Below are 19,541 nucleotides of genomic sequence, written 5' to 3' on the forward strand. Positions count from 1 at the left end.
TATGGTTCATCAGAGCCCTCTTTTTGTGTAATATAACAGCTTTGTTTTGCCATGTCAGTATAATCTGATGATAAATGTTCAGTTGCTTCATTTTAAAGAAAAGAAAAGAAAAGCTTCAAATATTATCAGGACTGTGTACCTGAAAGTTTTTGTCTTACAATACAGGTCTCAAGCCAGGTATGGTTAATTATGGAAGAGGTGGATTCCAGAGGGCAGGTGGATTCCAGAGGACAGGCCAGGCACCAGTGAAGAGCAGTCCTATTTTATGTCCTGTAATGCATTGCAACAGAAAATTTGATAATGGGCATCTTCTGTTAGGTCACCTGAAGAGGTAAGAGTATATCATAGGTCAAAAGAGAACATCACTGAGCATCTGTGATTGTGGGGCATTGCCTCAGATCTATATCGTACTGCTCTGTAATTTCAGTATTCCTTTTGAAAGAGGCTGCCAGTGTGCAATTAATTTTTATACAGGCAGAACATCGGGAACTTTTCAGTGTTTCTGCTGTTGCCTTAAAACTTGCATTTTTAAAAACTGATGCTTTCTCCCCTAGTTAATCCTATGTATTTTTCCCTTGCTTAGTAGGCATTAAAATGAGCAAATTTCAGTCGTCATTGCTCTTATGACACAAAAACTGGGATTTGAATGATACTAGCCAGTACTCAGTGAAACTGCCTAACAATCTTGTTTTTGTTTGCTTGAATCAACAATTAATTAGGTGTGTTCTTGCCCTGATGTTTCAAATTACTTTACTTTCTTCCAAGGAAACCTATTCTTTTGCTTAGCGGAATCATTTTTGTTGTTTTCCTTTTTTTTTATAGATTTGATCATTCTCCTTGTGACCCAACAATTACACTCCATGGAGCTCCAGCTAGTGCCGTTGCCTGTGTGATATGCTTTAAAAGATTTGTTACTTCACAGGAGTACTGCGAACATCTTGTATCTAAGGTAAGAATATCTTATGGGTATTCATGTGACTGAATATTGCTATGTCAAAGCAACTGGAGTCACTGGGCAACCAAGGGTCAAGAGTTAAAGCCCTAAGGGCCTGCAGACCAAGCCCTAAGGGCCTGCAGACCAAGCCCTACGAGGAAAGACTAGAGAAACTGGACCTTTTCAGCCTCCGCAAGAGAAGGTTGAGAGGCGACCTTGTGGCTGCCTATAAGTTCATCATGGGGGCACAGAAGGGAATTGGTGAGGATTTATTCACCAAGGTGCCCCCGGGGGTTACAAGAAACAATGGCCACAAGCTAGCAGAGAGCAGATTTAGACTGGACATTAGGAAGAACTTCTTCCCAGTTAGAGTGGCCAAGGTCTGGAACGGGCTCCCAAGGGAGGTGGTGCTCTCCCCTACCCTGGGGGTCTTCAAGAGGAGGTTAGATGAGTATCTAGCTGGGGTCATCTAGACCCAGCACTCTTTCCTGCTTATGCAGGGGGTTGGACTTGATGATCTATTGAGGTCCCTTCCAACCCTAACATCTATGAATCTATGAATAAAGGGGCACAAGCCTGAAGAAGCTTAAAATGATCTTCTGTAGCCCAGTGGATAGGACTATCTTGTAGGTTCTTGTCCCTACTTCCCATCACTTGAAACGTGTAGACAGTCGCTAGTTTTAAAAACAGACATAAACCTGGAAGTCGAAACTAGAACTTGCTAGAAAGCAGAGGCAGATTGGGCAGGGAGCAGGAAGCAGAGCAGTTGATGAGGCAAGGGAAGGGGTTTGGAGCAGCGCTCAGAGGGTGCAATGCTAATTTTGGGGCATGTCTGTCAAAAAGATTGGCCCCCACTTTCCTAGGCAAAGCTCTAGCCCCTAAGATACTGGGCAGCCAGTGGGAAGTGGCATCACCCCTGAGTAACTCTGAGCTGAATTAAATGGTCAGTGGAAATTGAATGTGTTTTTTTTGTTGTTTTTTTTTTTTTATCTGCTCAAGAGTAGCCCTTTCTGGGGACTTTAACTGAGTTTGGCCACTTCCCAGGGTCAATTAGAATCTGTGGAGCATGCTGGAGTTAACTACAGAAGTGTCTCACTCTGAGTCCCTTCTGCACAGATGCATATGCCCAGGTCTGACTGCCTAGGGACCCTGGGAGGCCAAAATGGAGATGTGGGCTGGGTACCTACAAAATGAGTTTTTAGGGCAGGAAATTTGAATTGCTAAAACTTGATTTTCCACCTACATCTTACGTAAGCACCTGCTGAGTCCATTTGAGCCTAGTCACTTGCGAGTAAGGCTATAGAATTCTTAACTATCAGGACCAAGTTTTTGTCTTTTTGTACCTGGTATTAATTTCATGGTGATAGGTGCATCTAAGTGAGTTTGACCATTTTACTTGGCTCCCAGTGATTTCATTAGGGACTTGTGTTTTAGGGTAAAATGTGGCCTTTAAAAGAAGAAAAAAATCTAATTTTAAATGTAAAGTTCTTCAAACTGTTATCTTTGACATAACTACAGCCCTTTTTGGAGGTCCCCTGTTTAGATCTTTGTCTAGTCCAGCATTTCCCAACCAGTGTGCTGTGGCATTTTGGACTGGAGCCACACCCCCTGCCTGCTGCTACTGCGGACACAGACAGATGGGGAGCGTGGCTCCAGCCAGGCGGGGTGTGACTCAAGCCCAAAATGCTGCCCAGCTGGCCACGCGCTACCTGCTCCTGGTGTCCTGCTCCATGTCTGGTGTGCTGCAGTGCATTTTTATTTAAGTGTGCTGTGGGGCGAAAAAGGTTGGGAAATGCTTGTCTAGTTGATACCTCTATCCGCTGAAAACCCATGTGTCTTCTGTACTGAGTCCGAGTTCAGATTACCTTTAGTTATGCTTATTCAGAGACAATGTGTTAACCCTGTCTTAGATTTTTGTCATGGCTGACAACTTGTGGCATGTGATCATGCATAGAAAGTTAATTCATTTCTGAGCAAGAGGGTCAACAACATTTTGCAGATTTTCCTTGTCACCTGACTTGGTTTCGCTTCAGATTTGCCAGCATCATAATTTTAAGATTATACATGTACATAATCTTTAGGAAGGAAGTACTTAAGCAGAACTGATAGAGAGGCATACAGATAGGGTTTCTTAATCCATTTCATTGTTTGGTCCAGTTTTCAGTTGCTTATAAATTCCCACTCTTGGGGATGAAATTTCTCTATGGTAGATGCTGGCTTCCAGCAAAATGTGTGAGTTGTTAAAATTTTTTTAACATTTCTATTAAAGTTTAAAAAAAAATACTTCTTAACAAAAAGTATGGGGAGGGATGTATATTCTCTTGCACCTCTCTCTCATTTTTTTTTTTTTTTTTAAAAGGTCATTTTTGTGTAGGGGTTCTAGCAACTGCAACCTTTTGTCTCTCTTCCACATTTGTATTGTGAACACCTTAAATTACATAATCTCCCCCAGCTGTTTCAGTGCATGGGAAGGAACTGGTTTTGGGGAATAAGCTGGGGGTGTGCAGTGAAAAATGATGTTGTCTGTTTGTTCCAGTAGGGATAAGGCAGAGGATTTCAGGAAGTGAAAGAATGGGTATATAGTTTAAACAGAAGTTTATCATCTTGGAGTGTTTGTTTTCTCTCTCTACCTCTCTTCTGAATTCTTGTGTAATGCTCAGTCAAACTTTTAAGCCAGACTTTTAAAAAGTGGTGTTGAATTGCATCTTACATATTTTCTGTGTGATCATCTCAATCCACTGGTCTGTTTTGCAGAAGTATGAGCCATTGTAGCTGTATCTCAATTGGGTTGGAGCTATCTTTTTACATGGTTTAAAACAAAAAAAGAAAAGCTTTGCATAATGTGAAGTAATCTTAAAGTCTTGTGAAAATCTCACATAGATATGTACAACTGATTGAGATTCTTGACAATGTTGGCTTTAATCTATACACCAATGAAATGAAAATAGTAATAACTTCCTACCTCACATTTAATACTTGAGAAAATCAGGTATTATGGTTGATAAGTGCCAAACTTGTTAGATTATGAGGAAACAAATAATGAGGCCTTTAGAGAGAGTTTCAAGGAACATTCAGTAAATAAGGCCTGGAGCAGTTCACTGAGCACAGAATTACCATCTATCCTGCTTACTGAATGTAGTAGAGGTTCCCAAGGAAAGATATTATGTAATTAAGGATGCTGTAGTAATACATATACACAGAGAGACGGAACTGAGAGTGCATGGATAATCTTTTTTTTTTGTATTGCTTACACCTATTAACAATTTTAATGTAATTTTATGTAGTAAAATTACATAAAACCAAGGAAAATGTTTAAATGTCCTTTACAAAAGAGAATTTTATTAGAAACTTGTACTGAACTGTAGCATAGAGAAATATTACAGCATTTTAAGTGGTCTATTAAAACTCTACTGAATATTTTAAATACCTGTTTGTAAAACCTTTTCTTTTAATATCATTGGATTTTATTTTAATCGTTATGTTGTTTATCTTTCAGATAAATGAAAATGATGGGCATAAAAGAGATCTCCCTCCACAGCTTATTCAGTGCTTTGCATGTCCTCACTGCTTCCTCCTTTTCAGCAAAAGAGATGAATGTTTGAAGCATATGTCTGAGAAGAATCACTTCCTCCAGGTTTTTAAATTGAGTGGTATGTTGTAACTAGAATGTGACTTACTTCGTGTCCTTCTGATGTTGTATCTGAGCAGTTTGAGGCAATGTATTTTCAACGGTAAATGAAGGAAAACTATTACCTCTGTGCCTTTCTAAGATGAATCTTAATTTGGAAAGAAATGCACAAAATATGAAGGCTGTATGTATGACTTGCATTGTCCTTTTCCAAGATTTGATGTTTTGCTAGTATAAAGAGAGATGCTTTAGGATTCCATATCTGTTTGTGCATTAGTGGTTCTCATTACGTTTTCCAAATTGGAAGTAGATTTATACTCCTCATTGCTGTAACAGAACATCTTCATTCTGTCTTGGGCCTTGTATGGAATTTGACCCACCACCCTAAATTATCATGGTTGGTTGCAGACCATGGGGAGGGGGCCCACCAATGGGCGAATTGCTTGGGCTAGACTGCCACACCTTCAATTTAAAGCACTGTACAAAATGGCCATAAAATACCCTATGTTAGGGGTTGGCAACATACAGTTCACAGGCTGGATCCAGCCCACAGAGCCCAAAGGCTTTGTGCGTGCTCATGCCTATGCCAGGGCTAAGCAGTAAGGAGCTGTGCTGGGTCTGGGCAAATTCCAGCTGTGCTCTTACTGCCACTGCTCCTTCCCCTTACTCCCAAAACTCCTATCAGCTGTGGCTTGGGTACAGCTTCCAACTGGTTGGGAGTTGTGCCATGACCAGGCAGCTGGAATTTTCAGCCAAGCTGTTGATGCTGCCACCCCTCCTGTTTCCCCCCACTTTTCTTTTTTCTCACCCCAGAAGTTGCAGCAGCATGAATACAGCTTCCACATGCCTGGCCCTGGTGCACTTTCTCACCAGCTGGAAGCTGTGCATATGCCCCAGCTGGGGAGCAGGGTTCTGGGAGAAGCCACAGCTGCATAAGCAAAGCTCCGAGCTGTCTGGTCCCATGTGGGCACAGGGAAAGCCCTTGCTGCTGATGTTCTGTGCCAGACCAGAGCTGGGTTATTACCTGCAACTTGAAAAGTTTTCCAGCTGCTGTTTCCAATTTAAGACGTTATAAAATGGCATACATGTGTTAGCACCCTTGCCCTTGATACTGTGATTAACATATTAGTTGTGTCATAAATGTAATGTGTAGAGAGGCCCTTACTCCCACATCACCAATAACAAAGCCTAGTGGTTAAATTAAGCCCTCACTGCCCCCTGTACAATTCAACTGATTGCACAGTTGTACAGATGGGAACTTGTAAAATAGTTGTGGCGATGACTGTTATTTGAAGCTCACTCAGTGTTAGCTGTTAATCAACTTCTGAGTTTTGGTATAATAATAATAAGTATAGTATATAATAACACTTAGCAAATGGATGAGACTGCAAAAATATATTATGGAATTGATTTCTTGAATGAGAAAGGTGCAATATATTCCTTATGACCATAAAGTGTAGTTCTAGCCTAAAAACTAACCATGCAAATATAGCATTATCACAGTTAACTCTGATAGTACTTCCTTACAATATAGCAGGGGATGTTGTCTTGTATAATAATGGTCACAAAGCTTATTTCAGAAACTACTTCCTTTTTTTTTCCATTAAAAACTCTTAGTTTATTTTTAGTCCTACAGTACAGAGAATCTATTAGACATAGTTCTGCTCCTAGAATCAGTCTAAGAAACATAGTATGAAGGGTTGAAGAAATGGAGATACTCCAAAGATACTATAACAAGCTTGTATGTAGTTTTATGTATTTTCTTACACATTGATGTGTTTTCCCCCAAAATATGGAAATATTATAAAAGCAAAGAAGTTAGGGGAGCAGGCTTTAATGACAGAGGAAAGAAGCATAATTTGCCAAAGTCAAAGAGGGGATCAGTAATGGAATTCAGAAGAGGAGACTGGAACATGCTCCTACCAATTAGCAAGGAAGATGAATAGTATTTGTTCATAGAATTAAAGTATCTCATGTTAAGGTTTTGAATGTGGCTTCATTTTATACCATGTCATATTACAGATGAAGCAGTAACTGCACTTCCTTTGCCTTTCCCAACCTACGCAAAGAAGCTTCTGGTATCCTTATGCAAAGAGGTCCCGTTCCAGGTTAAGTGCACATCCTGCCGCCAGACATTACGGTCACATATGGAGCTAACAGCACACTTCAGGTTTGCAAGAGTTTACCTGTAGGAAATGAATGTGCCTATGTAGCTACTTGTTATTCTCATGTTTTTAAATATCAGATAGCTCCGTAGTTTGGTGTCAAATGTGTTGCAAATTCCACTTTTACCCTAGGTGTTTCAGCTGGTGATGTGTTAGTATTGGCTCAAGTATAATCCTTTGGGGAGTAATATAGACCTGTTTAAAATACCATAAGCATTTGGGATTGCTTATTATAGGTTACTGTTGTGTATTAAAACCATGTGCCATAATTTTATACAGTAGTTCTAAAGAGCAAAATTTTTCCCATCCAAAGAGCTGACTTAGTTGGGGAAAGTGGGGAGGAAGTGTTCTTGAAAGAAGTATTTTAAGAAAAGAATTGGAGGAGACTGAGCAGATTGTGGGCAAACAGGAAATGGAAGACTTAAAGCATAGAACATAAAGAGCTAGAGGCCTGAAAGGCGTGAGCAAGGGAACAGTAATGAGAGAAGACTTGAAAGGGCAAAGAGCATATGAAGAGAAGGATAGCAGAGATGTAGATGAGAGCAAGATTATAGAAGGGAGGGCATATTGTTTATATGTAAAGTGCAAGGCCAGGAGCTAATGAAAGCATTTCATTTGCGGAAAAGGGGGAATGTAATATGTCTAGGACTAATAAAAAGGGGAAAAACTCATTAGGGGCTTTTTGGGTGCAAAATGAGAGAGTTCAGCAAAGGCAGGTTTGGAAAGGTAAAAAGCACAGTGACTAAACTACAAGCTGAATAAGGCAAAGACAACCCTCATCCTCTAAATCACATGGGGATAGTGGATGTCAGTGTCTCAGAGATGTATTGGAATCCTTCAGTAGTAGCAAGGTTGTTGGTTGTAGCTGTGTTGGTCTAAGGACATATGCAGGCAAGGTTCTTTGGGTAGTTTTCACATCTACCCAAAGAACCTTGCCTCAGTAGTAGCAATAATTTTTCCTCTATCTATCTTTCCCCTTAAATTTTATATATGTTAGTTGTTGGTTTGCGCGTTGGCTACAGATCCATTACAAATAAGATTTTGCATATCATGTTAAGACTTGCTTTTCTAGTAGTGCCTAGTATTGTAACCTTGCTTGAACTCTGCACACTGCTGGATCAGTTGAAGGTCCTGATCAATCTACTGCTTCCTTCCTTGGTTTAAGAGGTAGGAGGAAAATGTTTGGATCATTTGAGTAAGATATATTGATAGATAAACTGATCCCCAAATTAGGCTATTTTAGGCCTTGTGGGAGCTGTGTAGAGCTTGTCCTACAAAAATATGAGAGGATGAGTAAGTGGGGCAGTCCTTCCACTTTTACCCCAGGAGTGAAACACTAGAGAGCTTTGATCATATAACACTCAGGAAAGAGGAAAAAATATGCCTCCCTACCTGGTCCCAGTTACAGATTGAAGAATGCTTACATATATAAGTGATTTCTTGTTCCATTCCAGACCAGCTGTCATCCCTTTTCAATTTACTCCTCCTCAGCAACATCGTTATCCTCAACAGCCTAGTGCCAGTGAGTGCCCGTAATAGGCCTTTCAGCTTGAGTATATTCCCTCAATGTTGTGCTTAAGTGCCTCTAATCTGGAAGCAAAGGATGCTGTTCCCAGCATGGGTGAGCCCTAATTTGGTAGAGTACTGAGGCGTTAAAAATGTACAACAGAAATACAGAGGGGTTTTTGGTTGCTTGATTTCTTTAACAGGTATTTTCTAGGTAGTGAATATTCAGTGGTCTATATATGGTACTAGCACTTCATTTAGTACAGTGATAAAACATTGCTAGGTATGGGATCATTTTGTCAGTATGCAATTAAACCTGTTAAAATACATATAGAAAGAATATTATTTCTCTGTTAATGCAGTTGGTGGTAAGAAATGGATGGGTATTTAAGAGGCTTACTGTGTAGGTGCAGCTGAAATTTGAAGTGTTTAAAGCTCTGAATGTGTCTTTATATTTATGTCCAATTTAGAACTCGTTGTCGAAATTCTGGCCCTGTAGTACTGTCGGAGAAGAGCATTTCCCAGGTGGCAGAAATATTTGTAGCAAGAGGTCGCTGTCAAAATTGTGATAAGCTCTTTGCTGATGAGAACCAGATCAAACAGCATAACCAAACAACTCAGCACAAGGTTAAAATTATTACCACAATCGAAGAGTCTATCTTGATTTTCTGTCATATCAATGGAAGAAAGAAAAATCTGTCTCGCATCAGCCAGACAATAAATCGGTCAAAATCATCACTACTTAAGAGACCATTGACTTTGAGTGAGTCCGCTAATGAAAATAAGTCTGCCATTTCAAAACAGAAGAATAATTTAGAAAACAAAAATCAGGAAGTTGGAGTAAAACTAGGTCAAGATGATACATGCAAAATAAAAGCCTGGTTTTGTGAATGTTTTTTGAAGTTTTCTTCTGAAGAGTCAGTAGAAAAACACATTTTTTCAGCAAATAGAATCTGTTATAAATGTGCGGTTTGTGGGAAGCTTGCTGAAAACTCAAGCATTATCAGTCTCCATATGAGTCGGTTCCACGGAGGGGCACACTTGACTAATTTCCTTTTCTGGTGTCGAGCATGTAATGCAGATTTATCAAAAGAAGAGAATGTTATGGCACATGTGACTGAATTTCATGGTGGACATGGTTACTATTTTGAGCAGGAAGAAGCTCTAGAAGATGAATCTATGCTATCTTCTGACACAGTTTGTAGTACCTCAGTTAAATGTGAAGAAACCGTTACTATCTCTATGGAGCAGTCCCTTGGGAAAAATCCCATTTTAGGAAAATGGCAGTGCCGCATTTGTGAGGAAATGTTTGATTCTGAAGGTAGTGTTAAAAAGCATTGCATGTCTTTAGAAAGCCATGAATTTCACAGGTATTGCTGTGGATTGTGCAAAAATCACTTTCGTAAAATAGAAACACTATACCGACACTGCCAGACGCACCACAATCAACAAGTACAGGTTAAATATTATTGTGGTATTTGTGGGAATCTCTTTTTTGATGTTGAAGAAGAATTTCTAACACATTATAAGTCTTCCCATAGCATGGATTATATGTTTGTGTCTGACCAAACTGAAGCATCAATAAAAATTGAAGAAGATTTTTTGCCATTAGAAGAAGAAAACTATCTAAGCTGTGGCTGCCGAGAAGATTACATCTCAAAAGCAAGTAGAAAGATAGATTATGATATTTGTCTGAAAAACATGCTAAAAAAAGGAAATCTGTGGTTTCGCTGTTGCTTCTGTACAGCAACAGCACAAAATTATGCAGACTTGAATGACCACCTCAGCAGTCACCCAACACAGAAATGCAACCAAGAGATGTATGTTGTGAAGTGTAGTGCATGCAGCAAAAATTTTACTGATCTTAAGAGTGCCCATCAACACTATCATGATAAACATTGCTTCTTGCAGAAGCCTGATACAACACAGTTCAGTTCAAAAAAAGACAGCAATGTCTTCAAATTCACAGCAAGCGGTGCTTGTGTGAGTAAGAAGCCCGACAAACTGAAGCTTTCTGAAAAGTTTCCGAAAAGATCAATATCTCCCTCTTTAAAGGGACCCATAGATGGAAAGAAAGGAAGAAGTAAGAAAACGCATTCGCCAGAACCTAATGAAGGTATATGGAAATTCTTTGTATTTTTCATACTCTGTAGAAAAATCACTGCTGTAGTTCACTTGTATAGCAGTTGTTTAGTAGAACCTGTATTCTGTCATTAGTATTCTGTATTTTCAGTTCTTATTTTCAAAAAAAATTGGGGGAATTTTTCAGGTTTTATATTCCAAACTTAAAAACCAGGTTGAAATCAGGATAAAAGGAAGAAAAGAAAAAAATATTGGTTTAAATTGGGGAAAAAAATAAATTTGGGGGCGCTGAGAGCAAGTTTGCATTTGCACATGCACCCCATGGGTGGGAAAGTCTGTTGGGGAGAACCCTTCCCCCCCCAGCTCGGCACTGGCCCCGCACCACTCAGTGGCCCAGAACAGGGGGGCCAGTGCGGGGCCAGCTTTGGTGGGGATGGACCCCTCAGGACCTTCATGCCTGCCCTGCAAGGTGCTGTCTAACCAGGGCAGGGCACAGGGCAGAGCTGCGGCTCGTCTGGGGGCGTGGGGAGGGTCTCGCAGCTCCCGCCACTGCACAGGTCCCACGAGGCACGGGGGGGCGTGTGAAAACAGGTTTAAATCAGTAAAAACCAAATAACTTCAGTTAAAAAAAAAATCAAAAAAAATCAGGTAATTTATCGGTGAAATTTGGTAAAAACCAAAAATGCAGAAGACTATCTATCATGCACATCTCCAGTTTGCACACAGAAAAAATGGTTCCATTCATAGTTTTAAAGTTGTAATTTTAACTCTAAGAACTAAACTTGAACATTCTTTTTACTCCACCCTCACTACTTTATTGCTTCTAGAAACAAAAGCAAATAGCTGGTATAGGTGTGATTCAAGACTTGGCTTTGATGTCCAGATCAATGGAGCAGTGCTGAGTACTTCCAATTTTGTGATCAAGACAGACATAGAAACATACAGAGCTCCAAACAGACTTCTACATGGAGCAGTGTCAGTGCTACATATAAATTCCAAGTGACTAAAAAATCGCTAGGGAAATCATTCTGTTTAGTTTGATAGTTGGTAGGGTCAGAAGGGACCTGAGCAGATCATCAAGTCTGACCCCCTGCCATGGCAGGAAAGAGTACTGGGGTCAAACGACCCTGGCAAGGTGTTCACCCAACCTCCTCTTAAAGACCCCCAGGGTAGGAGCCAACACCACTTCTCTTGGAAGTTTGTTCCAGATCCTAGCCGCCCTGACTGTGAAGTAGCTCCTCCTGATACCTAGCCCGAGTAATATCAGTAGTAATAGTACTACAATAGTAGTAATAGTACTGACCATAATTCTCGTTTACAGTTATTTGGGAGTTTATTTTTGCAAACATGTCTGAAATTTAATGTTCAGTTTAAACAAATTTGGGTACACTCACAGTGTATATTTTATACAGTTGAAGACAGTGAGCTGCCAGATTTTGACTACCTCAAGACCATGACTCACATTGTGTTGGTGGATTTAGACAATTGGGGAAGTTTTTTCACTCGTCTTCCGGCTAGCCTGAACCAAGGGACATTTATCTGGGGATTTCAAGGTAAAGATTATTTCAGGAAACACCAATAAGTGCTTAACAAAAAGGCACAAATGGTCTAGTAGAGCTTTGTAGAACCAAGAAGGGCAAAGAACATGATCCTCTTCATACCCAGAGTTAGATCACTTGAATAAACCAACCTGGGGCAGGAGCCTATTCTCTGCTGTTTAAAGTTTCTTAAGTCTGTTGTTACAGCACTAATCGTAATTCTAAGTCATCCTGCTTGCGTGCTTAATTGGTGGAATAGGATGTAGCCTATGGAGTTAGCAGCAACCTACAAAAAACGTAAAATGATGTATTGCAAATTATTAACATACTCATGCAACTGATAAAGAATACTATTATATGATAGCTACAAAATGCCCTTGCATTTTCTTTTAAATTATTGAATAACCCTTTCATAATAGAAGTTTTCACTTCTGTGCATAATAAATAACACATAGCTGTGACCTGGAGAGTAGGAGGGATAATGGGAAGAGAACTGATTTGAGGAATTTCCTTGGTGATTTCTGCATATTTTCTCTGACCAATAAGATACTTTGATTTACAGTATTAGGTGATCACAACTCTTATTGAGGGCTTTTTTCCTTCAGGCTGGCCCTTCTGGAAGCTTCAGTGTTTGGAACTATGGATATTATAAACAGAAACAGGCTGTACACATTTATTAAACTAATTATGCTAATCCCCTCCTCCCACCATTTAAATAGTTTTGTTGAAAATATATTACCCAGTTTTCTTGTGGGAATAACACTGCATGATAGTAACTTCAGATAAATTGCATTAAGCATTTTTTATTTTGGTGACGCAGTGATTTGAGATAAATTGAAATGGTTCATGTTTATAAATATGATGGCTTGTCCAGGAGTAACCAAGAAATTGATATAAAAACTAACTTGAAAAGTTTTACTGAGGGTCATAGGCAAGTTCTTTTGAGAATTCAGGATACTACTTTTGTCAATGTTTGTATTTAATAATACACCACAATTGGTTAAAAAAAATGTTAGTAACTTGCTCTTTTTACTGTTGGCTTGTAATGACATGCATCTATTTTTGCTTCACTGTTTAGGAGGATGTAGCAACTGGAAGCCTCCAGATAAGTGCAAAATCTTTGATTATCTTAATAAGATAGGATGTTTCTTCCTTCATCCACGTTGTGGGACCAGAAGAGAAGCCGCAGACTTTGCACTCTGCATGCAAGTATGTTATAATACTGTGTCTGGTTGCTGGTTATTTTGCTATTTGGAACAAGGTGGGTGGGAGATGATTAGGCCAATTAAATTGAGTTCATTGGTGGAATTTGCAAACGTTTTTGTTCAATATTAGAAAATATTGAAGCAGTGATAAGAGCAAAGTTTAGCCATTGATAAGTATTTATGAAAATCCCATGCTGACAGTAAGTTTCATACCATTGTTCTTGTCCATGTAAATCATGCTAGTGCTTGCATCAAGATATATTTATTTTTAATGTTGTATATTAAGTTCAGATGTCAACAGTTTCCATGAGTGTGTTCCTTCTGTTATGTTAGAAATGCAAATATTAGTGGAGAGTCTTGTTTTATGCTAAGCAGAGAACTGAATATTCAGAGTGAATGTATTCTCTAATGACATTTATATGGTTATCTTATTTTTTGTATGGATCTCTGATTACTTAGTAGAATTCATACTATAACAACAACAAAGCAGAGTCTGGCAATAGAAAAGGAAATTGTTTTAAATGTGACATTTAAGAAGAAATTTTTCTCCAGAAAACTTATTTATATCAAAATACTGTCTGACACCTAAAATGTTTTAATTTCTTCCTTATTCTTATCTAGGCTGGCCGTCTGGATGAACACCTCCCCAAACAAATTCCTTTTACCGTTCTTTCTGGAGACCAAAGTTTTCTAGAACTGGAGAAGCAGTTTAAGTTGACTCATCGATCAGCTCACATTCTAAATCCTCATCACATAGATGGAGACATGATGTGTGCCTTATTAAATAGCATTTCAGATACCACAAAAGGTAGTACATAAAGAATGAGCAGAATCCATCCAGTAAAATAAATGGATACTAACATTGAGAACAACAGCTATGATTTGTTTATCCTTGGTGCTTTATTACCCAATATTCATATTTCTGACTCCCCCTCCCCCTGCTGTGTTGTTCCTGCCTGCCACTTCTTGTAGAATATAACATCTGGGTTTCCTGGCCTTACTCAGTACACCCTTTGGGTTCAGAATTGCATTCTGCACAGTCTTAATAAGCTATACCCATTATTTATTGGACTTGCTTGTTAAATTGTGTGCTGAATTTGGGAAAGTAGTATTTTCAACCTGTTTGACTAAAGTGGCTGGTACTCCTTGTTCCCACACTTCTGATATGCTAATCACCAGTAACAGGATTCAACTGAAATCACCATAACCATCGTTCTCTGAATTTGTAGTCTGTGTTGATCTGAATTTCACAGTTTTTTTTGGAACCCAAAGTGGCTCTTCCTCCTCCTTGCCCCTGTAGTACAGGGAAGGGTGGTGGCTGTGGGGACACTCACAGGCCTAGCCAGCTGCAGTGGGGGAAGGGGCAAAGCTGCAGCTGGGCAGCTCCTGTTCCAGTGCACAGGGCTCCATCTCCCAACAGCCTTTCACCCACTCAGGCACCTACAGGTGGCTGCTCATCATGCCAGTTTTAATCATCCCATAGAGTCATTAATAACTGTGCTGGGTTTTTAAGGTAACTGCTATAAAATATGTTAATTTATGCATGTATGATACCTTTTGATTATACTGTTTAACTATAGGGGAATAACAGGAAGCTAAGAATAATAGCATCAATATGTTTTATAATTCTATAATTCCTTATGAGCTTGTTCTAAGAATAGCTAACAAGGAATATTCCCACATCCAAAATAATGGTATACCATTATTTTCCCACATACTACACACTTTTTTTCACAAAAATCAAGCCCCCAAAATTGGGGTGCATGTCTTAAGTGGGGAAGCTGATTTTTCTGCCCAAAATATAAGCACCTCATTTTGATTTCCTGCTCGAAAACCAACTGGCTGGGAGCAGCAGTGGCATTTCTATTCAGACAGCTGAGGGAGCAAAATGAGTGGGTTGTAAAAATGCAGGCTGAATTTTATGTACTACTCTAATATCCAGAAAACGTCCACTCTTAAACTTTGTGAATTCTAGTATTCACAAAGTTCAGAATGGTTTTTCTACTCTGCGATAATGTTGGAAAGAAGTGAGATTGAGATTTAGAGAGGAGCAAGTAAAGCTGTGTGGAATTGTGGAGTTTGAGTAACAAGGGTGGCTAAGGAGAAGGACAGTTATAGCTAATAACGGGGCTCAGTGAGAGCTTGGGATGAGTGGCAGATGAACCAAATTAAAAAACAAACTGCAGAGCAGTATCAAATGATTATGGATGGCACATGTCCAAACAACGCATTTATTTCCTTAGGAATACATGCTTAAACTTGAGTTCTTACATTTCACTGATTTGAGACGATGTTCCTGAATTTCTCAAGCATTAAATATCCTCATCAACCAGTAGTTCTGTTTACAGGGAAGAAGGCATTGATCTCATGAATGCTTTGCATATGAAAGCCTGTCTAACTTCATTCCAACTATAGTTTCATAGGCAAGCAGGGCTAGAAGGGACCTCACAAGCTTATACATCTATCTGGTACAGCCCCCTGCTCAAGGCTGGAACATCCCTAACTAAACAATCCCAGCCGAGCATTGGTCTAGCCTGCTCTTGAAAATTTCAAGGGATGGAGATTTTTTTTTTCTAATTAGCCTGTTCCAGTACTTGATCATCCTCATAGTCAGAAAGTTCCTCCTAATCTCCATTCTAAATTTCCTTTGCTGCAGCTTGAAGTCATTGTTCCTGGCCCTGTCCCCTACAGCCCCAGAAAAAAGCCCATTTACATCCTCTTTGTAATAAGCTGTTATCAGTGTCGTCCCGTGTGCACCGCCCCTCTCCCCCCCCCTCCAATCCCAAATTGTCTTCTTTCCCAGGCTAAAAACCCTAGTTCTTTCAGTCTTCCCTTGTAAGTCTTGCTTCCCAGGCCCCTAATCCTTTCTTTGTTCTGCATTAGCCATGCAACCATAGAAGATGTCACCCACAAAAATTCTTGCCCCCTCTGATGTAGACAGTCTAACATTTCTGTTCCTAATACACCCCTTTTCAGGTGATCTCAGGATTTTCTGTCAATTTTCAGAATGCTATCACACTTGGGGCCTTTAATCCTTGTTCTAAGTGTGCTCAGGGGGGACGATGGTCTGTGGACAAACATGAACTTATTTGCATAATGAAATGGTAGTAGTGTGATGTTACCATCTGAGACCAGACAAGTTGGCACTGATTGGAAGCAAGCATCACCCTGGGAGGACTGTGTGGTGGCAGCTTGTGCGGAGACTTGGGTAAAATAAACACATGTAGTTCCCTTTATGGTATAAACTGTCCAGAAAAAGGAAAAGGGGGTAAATGTGGTTCTTGGGGAGACTGTGGAATGTATAGGAGACCCTTAGATTATTTTGTTTCTACAGAAGGGGGAAAATTACTGATTAATCCCTATAGAATACAGGTTTATTTCATATTTTATTGATCCTATCTTGTTGAGGATCAATAAAAGAGATTGGACCTTTTGGTGTTATTTTAAACCTATACTAATATACCCCACCACAGGTACTCTTATTCTTGGTATAAAAGTGGCTTTGGGCATAAGAACAGAAACCAGTTAGGCTGAAGTAAAAGGCAGGACTTGACCTATAATAGTTGCTCCTCTTTTGAGGGCTTAATTAGTACAGTTTAGTTTTCATTGAGTATGGAATAAGTTCTGGACACATGGGCAGTTCCTGTGGAACACCTGCTGTTCTGTAAAGCTCCACCCTTGTTTAATGCTCTTCTGATCTTAATTTGGTTAATCATAACTCAAAAAACTGCTCTTATTTTAGAATAACTGTTTCACAGAGAGGCTTTGCTTGTACAACTGGCAAAAATTTTCTCAGGTAGGCAAGGCTAAATGTGGCACGTCTTCAAAATCTCAAATTAATCCTGCCCCTCCTTACAATTACTTGATTCTTATTTCAGAATATAATGCTATGCCTTCATATTCAAATGAAAAATAGGAGCATTCACGTCGCTTCTGATCAGCATTCAGCGATATTTTTCCAGTGGTAGGCCAGAGTAACCCAGCTCAGGTGTGTGGCAGGCTGGTACTAGCACCTGGCTGTTTGTACTGCTACTTCCTCCCTGCTACTTGGCCACACCATAACACAAGCAAAGCCCCCTGAACGGGCAGAGTGGCTGCCCCGTAGAGTCAGCCCATGAACATAAGTTGCTGACCCCGATCATCAGTATAGTGCATCCAGTCACTAAAGCCACAGTATTTTTTGTGAAAAGGTGAGTCTTGGAGTAATCTAAGGGCGAGCTAAGAAAATACAGGAGTTTTGCAGACAGTTGACGTGATCTGTTAACACCTGTTATGATGGCAGTCCCCTCACAGGAAGCTGATACCTTCATCAGCTATTTGAAGGGGACCACTGAATCAAGTGACCCTACCTGATTACTTTTAAGATAGCATTGGTATAGCTTTATGCTGATTAGTTCTACAGATAAGTCACTAGTTTGAAGTCTTCAGCTTCACCTACTCAGGAGGGTCCTCTGTCAGGTTTCCCAGATAACTTGCTCGGAGGATTTTATCAGGAAGACCTTGGCTTGAAATAGGACATATTTGATCTAACTACGTTCTCCTACTTGCCATGAGTCAGTCTTTTCAGAGTCTCAGGGTACCTGTAGTTGTGTGGGGAGGCTGCTTCGCACTATAATTACTGATTCTGATTTAACATGTCTCCAGCAGCCTCTGCATCTCATGTATTGACATTCCTGTGCTTCAAAATGAAGGTATGGGCACTTTAAAGCTCGTTCAAGCTTTAGTTAAAGCACCCCCTCTGCCATTTGGAAGCCCAGGGATACACGAGATACTATGGGCGATTTTTAATTAGAGTCTCTGAGAACTGCTCTAATTAAAGCGCTTCCCCTCACCCTTAGAGCACATGTAAAAATGCCAGAAGCTATTAGTGCTCATCCCAGGAAATAAAGGGGTGGAGTAATTGGTTCAACTCTTCTGTTTTTTGGGTCCACCCCTGCTGCCTGCAGGTCTCTTCCAGTGCACAGTCTGTACAGCTCTCTCCGCTGCTGCCCTCCGTGGTCCCGTCCCAGCCCAGGCTCTGCTGGCGCTGTTGGGCATGAGTGAGTTGGGAGTAGGGGAGGGGGTTGCATCCTGGATTTAGGGTCGCAGCAAAAAAAGGTTTTGATCTTTATTTAATTCAGCATAGTGGCTCCCAACCTCGGGGAATGACCCAAATCTGGGTTGCAGGGGGTCTCCCAGTGCACAGTCTATACAGCTCTATCCACTGCTGCCCCCTGTGATCCTGGCCCAGCCCAGGCTCTGCTGGTGCTGCTGGGCATGAGTGAGTTGGCAGCAGGGGAGGGGGTTGCAACCTGGATTTAGGGTCACAGCAAAAATAGGTTGGGAGCCACTGGTTTAGTATAAGACCCCCTTATCCAAGAAGATAATCCCCACAATAGTAATTGCTAACAATATGAAAATAAAACCAAGGAATATGATATAAGGTGTAACTAATGATCTTGATCATTCCCGATTCCTCAGGCATGTGGCCTATTTACTGAGATCCTTTTAAAGGAAAAATTGCAGGGGGTGAGGTGTGGGGAATACACCGAAACCAATGCCCACCAGGCACTTGGATATACTGTGGAAATTCTGGAATTGGAGCTTTTGGAATTCCTTACCATCCCCTGATATCCTTCATTATCCAACAGCCTTGCGGTTATGCTCTTGTCACTGCTGAATGCAATCTACCTGTCACTTACTTTCATGTGAATGGCAGCCGTATCTTTGTGATCTGATGGTTAAGCAGCAGTGTCTCTAAATGTCTTTTAATATTGCAGACAATCATCTGCAACTTAATATGTCTCCTCCTGTGTAAAATTGGACTTCATAGCCATACAGGCAGAACTACATATGATACATTCAAGAGATGATGTTGTCTGGGAGATGATGACAATATTAAGCAGGCCTAAAGACTCTGAAAACTCCTTGGGCATTGTTTTCTGCGAGTCAGCTCCCTCTTACCTGAAAAATACCAGTGATAAGCCAGCCTTAGGAAGTCCTCACCTAGAATAGAAAAAGTGCGTTTAGCTTATGTGAGCTAAATTAATTTAACCTAAAAACAACCACTTTTCCTAGTGTAAGTTCAGGGCAACTTCTCTTTAGCAGGTTGCATTATCATATACTATGATAGGGACCTACTCAAATCATGCTTGCATGGTTTTTGCAGAAATTGCAAAATTGGGCAATTATCCACAAAATCTGTGGTTGGGGGGAGAAGAAAAACATAAAACCTGCTAAAAATAAAATCATGGTTTCCCAGTGGGAGCCAGCAGTCCTGACCACGCAGCCTGGCACAAAGGGGGCTGCCAGCATGAAGGTGAGCAAGCAAGATGACTGCTGCCTCCACCCCTTGCTACTGACTGGCTGAGAGGGCTGCCTATCATGCAGCCCCACCCTCTCCTCCAGTCTGTGGTGAGGAGCAGGGTGACATGACAGCCCTCATGCAGTCAGTGGCAAGGAGTGGGGTTGTAAGATGGACAGTCCTCCACCAATCCGAGGTGG

At 40.5% G+C, this 19,541-nt stretch overlaps 1 protein-coding gene across 1 annotated transcript in view; it reads left to right on the forward strand.

Moving 5' to 3' along the window:
- ZNF451 (zinc finger protein 451) overlaps positions 1-19,541 on the forward strand; it is a 55,503-nt gene that overhangs the window by 30,519 nt on the left and 5,443 nt on the right. The window contains exons 5-12 of the mRNA XM_006272143.4: positions 166-331; positions 823-949; positions 4,431-4,584; positions 6,585-6,732; positions 8,704-10,349; positions 11,728-11,868; positions 12,932-13,062; positions 13,680-13,866. Coding sequence (XP_006272205.2) covers positions 166-331; positions 823-949; positions 4,431-4,584; positions 6,585-6,732; positions 8,704-10,349; positions 11,728-11,868; positions 12,932-13,062; positions 13,680-13,866 — 2,700 coding nt within the window. The remainder of the gene's footprint in view (positions 1-165; positions 332-822; positions 950-4,430; positions 4,585-6,584; positions 6,733-8,703; positions 10,350-11,727; positions 11,869-12,931; positions 13,063-13,679; positions 13,867-19,541) is intronic.

The sequence above is a fragment of the Alligator mississippiensis genome, chromosome 1 (assembly GCF_030867095.1).
Source record: "Alligator mississippiensis isolate rAllMis1 chromosome 1, rAllMis1, whole genome shotgun sequence".
Classification (NCBI taxonomy): domain Eukaryota; kingdom Metazoa; phylum Chordata; order Crocodylia; family Alligatoridae; genus Alligator; species Alligator mississippiensis.